Genomic DNA, 12703 nt, shown 5'->3' on the forward strand with positions numbered 1-12703 from the left:
ATCATTTGAACCTGGGAAGCAGAGGTTTCAGTGGGCTGAGATCATGCCATTGCATCCAGCCTGGGTGATAGGGTGAGAAGCCGTCTCAAAAAAAAAAAAAGAAAGAAAAGAAATATGTCAAAACTATTTTGAGAGTATTTAAGGTTACTATAAAAATGAAATAATAATATAACTTGAAGGTAATTTTTATTTTTAGAAATGAAGTCACTAAAAGTTATAAGGTCTCCTACCTCCTGGGTCTGCATACTTTCACAGCACCCTGCTGTTAAAGTGCTGGTAATTTAACAGAGAGGCATCAATAGAGATCTCTAGTTTAATTATAACCTGAAGCAAATCTTCCATCACTATTTCTCAACTTGGAAAACAAGATGATTATACTTCAATCTAAGATGAGTGAATATTAAGGCTAATGAATAAATGAGTGCTTTTCCCCAGAGAGACCTACGCTTGGGACCATATAAATGCTAAATAACAAGGTAATGATAAAAGAGAAGTTAAAAAAGCAAATCAGGCAATCAAAAGCCATTGGCTCTCAAACAATACTGACTAATGTACTGTTATGCCATATTGTAAATTAGAATTCCCCAATACATAGAGTGATGCTTATAGGAAAAACTATAAGCATCAAGAGACAAGTTAAGGTTTAAAAATATCATTTGTTCTACTAATCATATATAAAAATCAACTTCACAAATAATTCTATTAATAAAGTGCTCAGTTGAGCAAAATCCATAATTAAAAATAACTTTAAATCAGAATTCATTTCATAATAAAAAATGACAATGATACAGTAATTTATGAGTATACAGAGAAATGACTACCCCAATATGAAATACTCCTGTGATTAAGATTTCATTTCTCTCTCTGTAAAAGAAAATTAAGAGATTTATGTACTGTAAACTATCGTTTCCAAAGTATAACTGTTCTATAACCATATTCCACAAATCTGATGTATTAGAGTGACACATTTGCAATTATTTTATTTGTATTATTTTTATATATTTATATATTTTTTAGACAGTTATACTCTGTTGCTCAGGCTGGAGTGCACCTGATGCAATCTCAGCTCACTGCAGCCACCACCTCCCAGGTTCAAGTGATTCTAATGCCGGAACCTCCCAAGTAGCTGGAACTAGAGACAGACAAGCACCACTGCGCCCAGCTAATTTTTGTATTTTTACTAGAGACTGGGTTTCACTATGTTGGCCAGGCTGGTCTAAAACTCCTGGCCTCAGGTGATCCACCCACCTCAGCCTCCCAAAGTGCTGGGATTACAAGCATGAGCCACTGTGCCTGCCCAGAATTATTTTTTAAAGAAAACTATCCCCAGATAGCACAAGCCTCAAATTCTAAAACCAAAAAAGAAAAAAGATAAAAGATCCAAGAGTCTCTCAAATCTGCCCAAAGCACATTTTGAGACGGGAGACAGAATTGTGCTGTTTAAGTTACTATTGGTTTCTCTGAGAGAACTTTATCGCAAGGCCTACACTGTCATTTAAGGACTCATCTGAGCCCCGCATCATGAAGTATGAAAACAGCACATGACTTGTTCATGATCTGCATTGATACTTGCTGGCTTAAAATAAAAGGTCTGAAATACGACAAGGATATATAATAATATCAAACTGTCCCTCCTTTAAAAAAATCTATAGCTATTCCTATAATAATGAAATATCTGCCAGTTTGAAAATCTCAAAATATCAGATTTGAAAATCTGAAAATATCAGAATCCACTCTAAAGCCACTCTAAAAGATATATCCATTAAATATATAGGTATACATGACATACATTTTACTACATAAATTCCATACAATAGTGAAAATAATTTTTCTCTAATAAACAGATTTCTTTATAATGGCAACTCCATACAAAATCTCCACAATTTCACAGGACTTTAACAATCAACTTGAAAACAACAGTGAAAATTTAGTGCACATTTTGTGAGAAACTAAGATTCAGAGAACAATGTGATTACTCTCACATAGCAAAACTAGGCCTAGAAAATAGTTTTTATTTCATTCCTTCCACAACACTCAACTGCATTATACATTTTGTCTGAGTAAACTTTATTATCAAAGGGAGAGAAACACCCAACAATAATAATAAAAAAGGTAGTGCACCCACACAGTTGGAGGAAACACCTTTCTGAAAAGATACCAAGATGAGTGGTGCTATTTTAAAAATAAACATTTGGGAGGAAGTAAACTTAGTGGTTAAGACTAAGCTTTAGAGGTTAAAATGAAGGAATCTGAATTCAAGTCTCAATTTAGATCAGCTTTGCTCCAGTCGAGGCAATTTACTTCCTACTGGTTAGTTTGCCTTAATTTAATGACTAAAGTAATTCCCCACTTTGTGTACTACCATGTAGATGAAAACTTAAAATAGAAATAATGGCAAATAACGAATTTGATAGTCTTTGAAATTCCTATAATGACTAAAATTCACTGACCCTAATTTGTTAATGGCATGGGACTACAGTATTGAAAATAAACTTGTAATCAATTAAAAAACACAAAGGTTAACATCAGATAAGTGAGTTTATACACATTCAATTATTAGACAACTTTGGAAAAAACCTTTGCTGTTCACAGAATAGTATCACATAAGTTTGGAGTCTGAAAGAATCTTATAGCTCATGCAACCGAATTTCTAAATTACAGAGATCAATAATCTGAGGCACAAGAAAATGAATATCCTGTCCCCAGTTACAAAATCATCTAGTAAACCTGGCCCAGGTTTCTTAATGCAAAACAAATTTTCTTTCCTTGTAAGGAAAATATAACAGTATTTCCTAAGGAAAATAGAACAGTCCTTTATAGGGATGCATTTAGTATAATTCAACAATACCTTTGGGATATGGAACCTTCAATTAGAACTCAAGAAAGACCCAGTCTTACAACAAGGGAATATAAAGTCAGATAATGGGAGAATAGAACTTAAGTTCTTTATACAAATGAACGTAGCTAGCAATTTGCTATAGAAGAAAAGGAAAAACTGGGTTTTAATGTAGCCATGGCAATTCTCTTCACCAATTTTTCAACTTAAGTATCAAAATGTTTCTCTTCCTCAAACTCTGTAGACTTTATAATACACATAATGAGGTACAAAGAAGAAGGCACACTTCGTTCTTAAGTTTAGCATTGTAAAAACTCAGCTAAAAGATCGAGGATTTTAAATCTTCTGATCCGTGTGTCTTCACTATACCCCAGATAACTCTGTGTAAGTATCACAAAAGACCACAGAACGTTCATGTTGCTCCTTTTGGAGGAACAGAATTAAGCATTCCCAACTTTGTCATCCGCAGAGCACTGTACACACTTTGTTGTAAATAAAATCTACTGTGCATCATTGTCCTTACCTTTTTACTCTTTTGATAACTGAAAACTTGGTGAGCAAATATTTTATCTTATGTATTGTTGACTTTCCAGTGTCTACGATAATGCCTGCCAAATAGCAGGTGTTGGATCAGTATTTCACAAATGATGAAAAACAGATAAAGACGCTAAAGAATGAAGATCTCTTTACTGAGAAATAGTAGCTTTTTCCATAAAAGCTTCCACATAGAATTATACCAAGAAACAACTTGTATTTTCAGATAAAAGAAATCTCAAGTTATAAGTGTCCACAGGAATTGGATATATAAGTTATGAGAATTCTTAAAATTGTTTAATTTTAATCGCCTAAACTAGGTTGGGAATTCTCACAATTTTTTTGACTTTAATGGTCTAAACTGGGTTCTAATCCCACCCCATTATTTATATATTGTGTGATATCAGGCAGACGGGTCTCAATAACCTTACAATAAAAAATGGAGATTAAAGTACCTCACCAACCTATTTCACAGGTTCATTAAGTTAATAATAAGAAAACTGTAAAGCACTAAGAAGATGCTATTATTACTGACTTACTATCCTGCAAATAACCCATACTGAATAGCATATTATTGAAATATCACAATCATTTCCATAGACATAAGAAAAAGACAATATTCTGTTAAAGAAAGGATAAACGTCTATATGCTCTATTGTGTTGCCCATACTATTTCTTCCTACAGACCAGGAGTAACAACATTTGAATTTGCTCACCACTATAAACACTCTCATTTTCAAAAGCTTTCAGAATAAATCTAACTCAAAATATGTTGTAGAAAGCACATGGCTATGTAAATGATGAAATAAGATAAGAAAACACTTTCTAATTTAACACAAATGTAAATTTTAAGACACCAGAATAATTTCAAAACAATAAGTGACATTTTATTAAGACTCCCCCAGAAAGAATGCTTCATCTTTAACATTTCCAAACCTCTAGTTCACTTAAGGATATAGGTACCTCTGTGATCTGCTGGAGAAAGTAAACCTATCCAATTAATTGACAGAAGTAATGGGGTCTCCATTCTCAGCTGAGTGATTTACAGAAACACACAGAAATGGAATTAGACTTTGTACCAAGGCTTTTCCTTCATTCTGGACATAAAAGGGCAATAGATTTCTACTTTAGATCTATTCAAAGAGGTATATGCTCCCAATGAGCATGCATATGGAATTGTAACCATCTGTTTATTTCTGTTTCCCCTCCAGAATGAAAGTTTACTAAAGAAATAACCATATCTAAGTCATATTTTTTCCCTCTAGCTATTAACCCAATAATTGGCATGTAGGAAGTGCTCAATAAATGTTGACTGGATAAATTAAAGAATAAAGCACAGGTATAATAGATTAACTTTTCTCCTAAAGTCTAACATTCTTTTGTATTGGCCTGAATTTTAATCTCTGGCTTATGTAACACAAATCTGATGTTAGTAAATACTTACAGGCATTAAAGCAGATAGATTTAGTGAAAATAGAAATTAAGCAGATTGAATTGCTTAATATGTAAAAGAATGCATACATGATTCTATTAATTAATGAAATTCATTTATCAGTTCACTCAAGACATTTCTTGGACACATACCACATTATAATGATCATGCCCAGAAGAAGGGGATGTGAAGCCAGGCAAGTTCTCATGCTCTCAAGGAGGTTAGTGCTTGGTGAATAAAAGAATCAAGGAAATGCTTGACAGAGGCAAGTGCTAGAGCCATGGGACCACTGTGGAGGGGCAGCCAAGTACATCTTGAAGGAGGAGTTATATGAAAGTCTTGTAGGAAAGACTTTCCAGAGGGGAGATTCTTGAACTGAGGTTTGAAAAGACAGTGAAAAAGTATTTAAAACAAAGAAAGAAGTATTTCAGGCAGAGTAATTCAACCATAGCTCTATCAATAGAGAGAAGGTTGCTTGCAAGAAAATGGCAGACGGTGAGGTAAACATAGAGAAAAAGAAGGATGTTAGAATTGGTGTTAGAATTGATTATATGCCAAAGACCACTGGTATCCATTTAAAAGAAAAATATCTAGGTATTTTGTGTTACTGACTGTATTAGTCCATTCTTACGCTGCTAATAAAGACATATCCTAGACTGAATAATTTACAAAGAAAAACAGGTTTAATGGACTAACTGCTCCATGTGGCTGAGGAGGCCTCACAATCCTGGTAGATGGCAAAAGGCACATCTTACATGGAGGCAGGCAAGAGAGAATGAGAATCAAGCAAATGGGGTTTCCCCTATAAAACCATCAGATCTCATGAGACTTATTTCACTACCACGAACATGGGGGAAACTGCCCCCATTATTTAATTATCTCCTACCAGGTCCCTCCCACAATAAATGGGAATTATCAGAGCTATAATTCAAGATGAGATTTGGGTGGGGACACAGCCAAACGACATCACTGATGTAATAAAGTTATTTTTTCATTGTTGGTAAGTAATGGAAGGTAAGCCATTCTCAGGGAAAAAGGAAACAGCCAAATGTTAATCTTCTAAACTTTAGTTAAGAATGATAACATACAAGTACATCTACAGCAAATTAAACTTAATCATGTCTGAAGACTGCAAAACTCAAGTCACTTTATGCAAAGGAGACTATGGAGAGAAGTATGACTGAAATGGGAAACAGCTAAATACTACTACATCTAGCTTGCTTAACATTTTATAATTTTTGTCTCTAAATCCTGTCTCCTGGGAGCCTACTGAACCACAGTCTAACTCATTTGGTTATAACTGCACAGTATTATTTGTTTATTGGCTTTTTAGTTTGCCTAATAGGCAAAAAAATATATATCAACATGTAAAAGATTTAAAAGTTGCTTTCCCTCTGTCCCTATAACTAAATTTCAAAGATAGGAAAAAATATAATACATAAAATTACAAGGTATAAACAAGTAAAGAATTGACATAACAGAAAATTTGTGGAAACATATTCATTAAAATAATAAATCTTCAGCCTTTTAAAGATTAGATTTCTCAGCCTGCCCAACGTCTGGGCCAAGAATTGTCAAGGACAGTCATGGAAAAGATCAAGTCATCAAAACATATTAAAGTACCCATAAACTCTAAGACTATAATTTATACATGAAATAATTATAATTAGTTAATGGATATTAATTATGGTATTTTTCATTTGTACTGATTATTTTTTCTCTCTTTTTTCTTTCATTTTATTACATTTAGCATCATGCTGCTATTCCTGCAAGTACTGAACAAGCATGGGATTTGAATATTATACTTCTAAATAAATGAATTACTCAATCTCCTGTGACCATCTATACATACTCCATCTTCAAAAAGTACATCAATATTATATCACTGAGGAAATAGTTACTTTCTTTTCTCCAATATGCATGACATTTTTGGACAATGCAGTTGTGGCACTGGCACTTACTTCATTGAAGAAAACCTTTGTGGTTCTATGGCATTCATCATTTGACAAATACAAGTATCTTCCTTATCAATCAGCTCCTGTTGAAATTACTAGCACTGAATGTGGAATCCTTAAGGGCCCATTAAATTTCTGAAGAAGAAAGCTAAGATGAAGGACATGCCACTCCGAATTCATGTGCTACTTGGCCTAGCTATCACTACACTAGTTCAAGCTGTAGATAAAAAAGTGGATTGTCCACAGTTATGTACGTGTGAAACCAGGCCTTGGTTTACACCCAGATCCATTTATATGGAAGCATCTACAGTGGATTGTAATGATTTAGGTCTTTTAACTTTCCCAGCCAGATTGCCTGCTAACACACAGATTCTGCTCCTGCAGACTAACAATATTGCAAAAATCGAATACTCCACAGACTTTCCAGTAAACCTCACTGGCCTGGATTTATCTCAAAACAATTTATCTTCAGTCACCAATATTAATGTAAAAAAGATGCCTCAGCTCCTTTCTGTGTACCTAGAGGAAAACAAACTTACTGAGCTGCCTGAAAAATGTCTGTCTGAACTGAACAACTTACAAGAACTCTATATTAATCACAACTTGCTTTCTACAATTTCACCTGGAGCTTTTATTGGCCTACATAATCTTCTTCGACTTCATCTCAATTCAAATAGATTGCAGATGATCAACAGTAAGTGGTTTGATGCTCTTCCAAATCTAGAGATTCTGATGATTGGGGAAAATCCAATCATCAGAATCAAAGACATGAACTTTAAGCCTCTTATCAATCTTCGCAGCCTGGTTATAGCTGGTATAAACCTCACAGAAATACCAGATAATGCCTTGGTTGGACTTGAAAACTTAGAAAGCATCTCTTTTTATGACAACAGGCTTATTAAAGTACCCCATGTTGCTCTTCAAAAAGTTGTAAATCTCAAATTTTTGGATCTAAATAAAAATCCTATTAACAGAATACGAAGGGGTGATTTTAGCAATATGCTGCACTTAAAAGAGTTGGGGATAAATAATATGCCTGAGCTGATTTCCATCGATAGTCTTGCTGTGGATAACCTGCCAGATTTAAGAAAAATAGAAGCTACAAACAACCCCAGATTGTCTTACATTCACCCCAATGCATTTTTCAGACTCCCCAAGCTGGAATCACTCATGCTCAACAGCAATGCCCTCAGTGCCCTATACCATGGTACCGTTGAGTCGCTGCCAAACCTCAAGGAAATTAGCATACACAGTAACCCCATCAGGTGTGACTGTGTCATCCGTTGGATCAATATGAACAAAACCAACATTCGATTTATGGAGCCAGATTCTTTGTTTTGTGTGGACCCACCCGAATTCCAAGGTCAGAATGTTCGGCAAGTACATTTCAGGGACATGATGGAAATTTGTCTCCCTCTTATAGCTCCTGAGAGCTTTCCTTCTAATCTAAATGTAGAAGCTGGGAGCTGTGTTTCTTTACACTGTAGAGCTACTGCAGAACCACAGCCTGAAATCTACTGGATAACACCTTCTGGTCAAAAACTCCTACCTAATACCCTGACAGACAAGTTCTATGTCCACTCTGAAGGAACGCTAGATATAAATGGCATAACTCCCAAAGAAGGGGGTTTATATACTTGTATAGCAACTAACCTAGTTGGCGCTGACTTGAAGTCTGTTATGATCAAAGTGGATGGATCTTTTCCACAGGATAACAATGGCTCTTTGAGTATTAAAATAAGAGATATTCAGGCCAATTCAGTTTTGGTGTCTTGGAAAGCGAGTTCTAAAATTCTCAAATCTAGTGTTAAATGGACAGCCTTTGTCAAGACTGAAAATTCTCATGCTGTACAAAGTGCTCGAATACCATCTGATGTCAAGGTATATAATCTTACTCATCTGAACCCGTCAACTGAGTACAGAATTTGTATTGATATTCCCACCATCTATCAGAAGAACAGAAAAAAATGTGTAAATGTCACCACCAAAGGTCTGGACCATGATCAAAAAGAATATGAAAAGAGTAATACCACAACACTTATGGCCTGTCTTGGAGGCCTTCTGGGGATTATTGGTGTGATATGTCTTATCAGCTGCCTCTCTCAAGAAATTAACTATGATGGCGGACAGATCTATGTGAGGAATTACTTACAGAAACCAACCTTTGCATTCACTGAGCTTTATCCTCCTCTGATAAATCTCTGGGAAGCAGGAAAAGAAAAAAGTACATCATTGAAAGTAAAAGCAACCGTTATAGGTTTACCAACAAATATGTCCTAAAAACCACCAACTAAACCTACTCTAAAAACAAACAAAAGCTAAAGATTGCAGTTGTGCTAAAAAAAAAAAAAAAGTAGAGAAAAACTACTTTTGAGAGAGAAGTTTAAGCTTCACCAATGCTGCTCCTGACCAATGGAAATATGTACAACTTCAGCATTTTAAGTAACTGGCTTCAAGGGGTACTGTGGCAACCAAATAAAACAACTCCATTTTCTAAAACTTTCATGTAACTTTTATGTCTGGACGACAATTAAAGTGGACAAAAACATTTCTGTATTTTTTTTTAAGTATATAAGAGTAGTGGAACTGAGCAATACCTCCTCCTGTGTTGTATTACACACATTAGCCACGAGTTTTTGCAGTGACCACATAAACTTGAATTGACACGTGGTGTAATAAAATGGACAAATTCTGTAGAGTAGACACAGTGAGTATGTGGACCTCTTTTATAAGGAAAAATACATTTTGGATTAAAATCAATTGCTTTTGTCTTGTTTTGTTTCTAAATAAAGAATAATTTCTGGGAAATATCTGACCAGATATCATTTAAATGACAAAGTTTTAAAAAGGTGTTTCTATAATGAAATTTGGAATGCTAAGAGTAAGACATTTTTCTTGGGTGGTAGGACTACATTTTTATAATGCCTCAAAGATGGATTTCAGAAAGCATTTAATCAATATGAAATGACAATCATAATTTGTATTTAACCCTTTAACTACTGACAGAAACTCTAGAAAATTATGTATTCACTTAAAGATTTTCTTTTTTTTAACAAGTAGCAGGAGGCTGAGGCAGGAGAATTGCCTGAACCCAGCAGGTGGAGGTTGTGGTGAGCCGAGATCGCGGTGAGCCGAGATCGCGCCATTGCACTCCATCCTGGGTAACAAGAGCGAAACTCCGTCTCAAAAAAACAAAAAAAAAAAACAAGTAGCTTTTGGAGTAGATTAAATTTTTAGGTTCAGATAATATAAATTCAGTATCTGAGCAACATAAAGTCTTGTATTAATAATTAGTAGTAGCTTAATCATAGGTTGCCTGCTGTTTTTTTGTTTTGAGACAGAGCCTCCCCCTGTTGCTCAGGCAGGAGTTCAGTGGCACAATCTTGGCTCACTACAGCCTCCGTCTCTGGGGTTCAAGTGATTCTCCTGCCTCAGCCTCTCGAGTATCCAGGATTACAGGTATGTGCCACAGCTCCCGGCTAATTTTTGTATTTTGAGTGGAGACAGGGTTTCACCATGTTGGTCAGGCTGGTCTCGAACTCCTGAACTCAGGTGATCCATCCTCCTCAGCCTCTTAAAGTGCTGGGATTACAGGCATGAGCCACCACGCCTGGTCTAGGCTGCTTGCTTTGCAGAAACTATTGCCAAATTTCAGTATGACTTATGCCCAAGGTATAATTTTTAAATCTATCTCTGATTCAAAGTGGTTAAGTAGCTTCACTGAAATAACAAGCAAATAACCAGATAATTTACTATATTTAAACATGGCAAGGAAACAAAACATGTTTCAGTCCAAGACAAAGACTTATAATTACACCATAAAACACATAGGATTAGTAGTAGAAGTTTAACAGGTTCAACTTTCTGAAATTTCTTTTACTTTAGTTCATGCCAATATAAAAATACATGATTGAGATATTTCCAGAGTTTGAAACAAATTTCGGAGGAATTAAGTTAACTAAAGGAAAAGCTTCTGAAATGATATTGAAGTAAAAGAAAAACGTAAGAATTTAATTTTTTAGTCCAGTCCTCTAAGAATATATTTAGGGCACCTGAAACCCACAGCTTATAAGATTACAAATCATTGAATTGAAGTGCCAAGTAGTTATTTAAAAATCTCATATAGGGAATATAAGGATTTCAGTTAAAAAAATAAAACTAAGATCTTTGAGGATTTCAGTTATTTTTATAAACAAAACTCCACAATCATGCAAAAATAGAGGTATTTTTGTACAAAGCAAACATTCTGAGAAAATAAAATACCACAGTTTTTATAGGCAAATTGTTTCTCTCTCAAAGTTACAAAGCTTTCATGGTAATTGCTACTGTGTCTGCTCATAAGCAAATTTTAACTTTTCTTACAATAGCTTTCTGCAAAATATCAACATGCCACTGGCCTATAAACATTTCCAGCACTGTAGCCATATCAATTTATTTGTTAATATCAGACATTTCTTTTGTGATACTATTGACAGTTTCCAATTAAATCCTAGCTGTTTTTGACAGTGTGGAAGGCAATTGCTATGAACTTCTTATAGGAAAAATTGAGTTAATTTTAACACAACCAAAATATGAAATTTGTTAATTCAATGTGTTTCACAAACACAAATTTTACAAGCTGATGAATCACTATCACACAGAGGCTGACATTAGAATTTATCAGTCAGACAAGCTCATACATCAAGTGAAATTTCAGCATCACAGACAGAGCTTTTTAGAGCTCAGCTATTTGTCAAAAATATAGAAGCTGAAATACAACCTATTAGGATGCAGGCATTGTATACGTCAGCAACAACTTGAGCATGTACCTTGTATGTTTCTTTGAAACCTATCAGCCTGAAGAAGTATCACAAACATATCATAGCACTGAGAATTCATTTTAATCTACCTATTTTTTTTTAATTTGTTAGGAAAACTGCATCCTGAATAGACATCTAGTAGTCTAAAATGAAGTATTTTTGTTACATTCACTAAAATGAAGTATTTTTGTTACAACCAAAAATATACAGATCCTCAAGGTAAATCATAAACCTACTTATTTGCTTAAATTTTAATATACACTTCCAGTGAAAGAGAAATGACATATGCTTCAATGAGAATAGTGTATCATACTCCCTATGTTACTTCTTAATGCTCACATAACACCAAGCATTAGTCAAAATACTCAAAGCATATAACTTACAATTTTGTGATACCATATAGATGCTCTTGTTGCGATACAGAACTTTACCTATAACAAATAAAACTCTCAAGTTTATGCCTGTATGAATGCCATCTAATCTGCTCACCTTGTTTGGAGAAAAACACCTTCGCACAAAAAAGAAATTTCTGAAGAATTACATGTTGTATAATTTATACTATAAAATAAAATTAAGATTTTCTAACAATAAGCATACCCAATTGAATACAAAAATATATGAAAACGGTGTTAAACAAAATATATAATTAATAAAGTATGTAATTGTCAGTAAAGCTAAGCAGCAACAGGTTGGCAGTCATACACTGTTTCTCCAAGAAAGAAATAAAATAGAATTATGGTACATACATACATACTAGTCATTTAATACTTATTTTAGTGCTAAAGTTTTTATTCTAATTAGACAAAAAAGTTTTTAAGTAAAACTACATAAAAACAAGCATAAGTTTAAAATAATTCCTTAGTTTATTAATTGAATTATCTTTTGTTTATATTCAATACACATTTATTGTATGTCTATTAGTCACTGGAAAAAGAGAAATAAATACGACAAATTTTCTACCATCTAAAACTTATGTTCTACTAGATTATATTTCAGTTTATTTTCTTTTTCAGTTTTTTCACAAATGCATGTTAACTGTTATTCAGCAAAATCCTAGCCTTACTCATTTATACTTTCACAAAATGATAATGCTCAGAAAAATTTTAAGATTTTTTTCTGGTTCTAAAATGTTTTACTTCTCACAATT

General features: G+C 34.1%; 2 protein-coding genes across 22 annotated transcripts in view; one reads left to right on the forward strand and one right to left on the reverse strand.

The window, feature by feature from the left end:
- The window catches only part of LRRN3 (leucine rich repeat neuronal 3), a 32427-nt gene extending 22862 nt beyond the window's left edge, over positions 1–9565 (forward strand). For both annotated transcript variants that reach the window (XM_002751758.8, XM_002751759.7), the window contains one exon: positions 6553–9565. In XM_002751758.8, coding sequence (XP_002751804.1) covers positions 6911–9037 — 2127 coding nt within the window. In that variant the 5' untranslated portion in view covers positions 6553–6910 and the 3' untranslated portion in view covers positions 9038–9565. The remainder of the gene's footprint in view (positions 1–6552) is intronic.
- The window catches only part of IMMP2L (inner mitochondrial membrane peptidase subunit 2), a 935160-nt gene that overhangs the window by 456900 nt on the left and 465557 nt on the right, over positions 1–12703 (reverse strand). The gene's annotated exons all lie outside the window — the stretch shown is intronic.

Source organism: Callithrix jacchus, chromosome 11, assembly GCF_049354715.1.
Source record: "Callithrix jacchus isolate 240 chromosome 11, calJac240_pri, whole genome shotgun sequence".
In the NCBI taxonomy this organism is placed as follows: domain Eukaryota; kingdom Metazoa; phylum Chordata; class Mammalia; order Primates; family Cebidae; genus Callithrix; species Callithrix jacchus.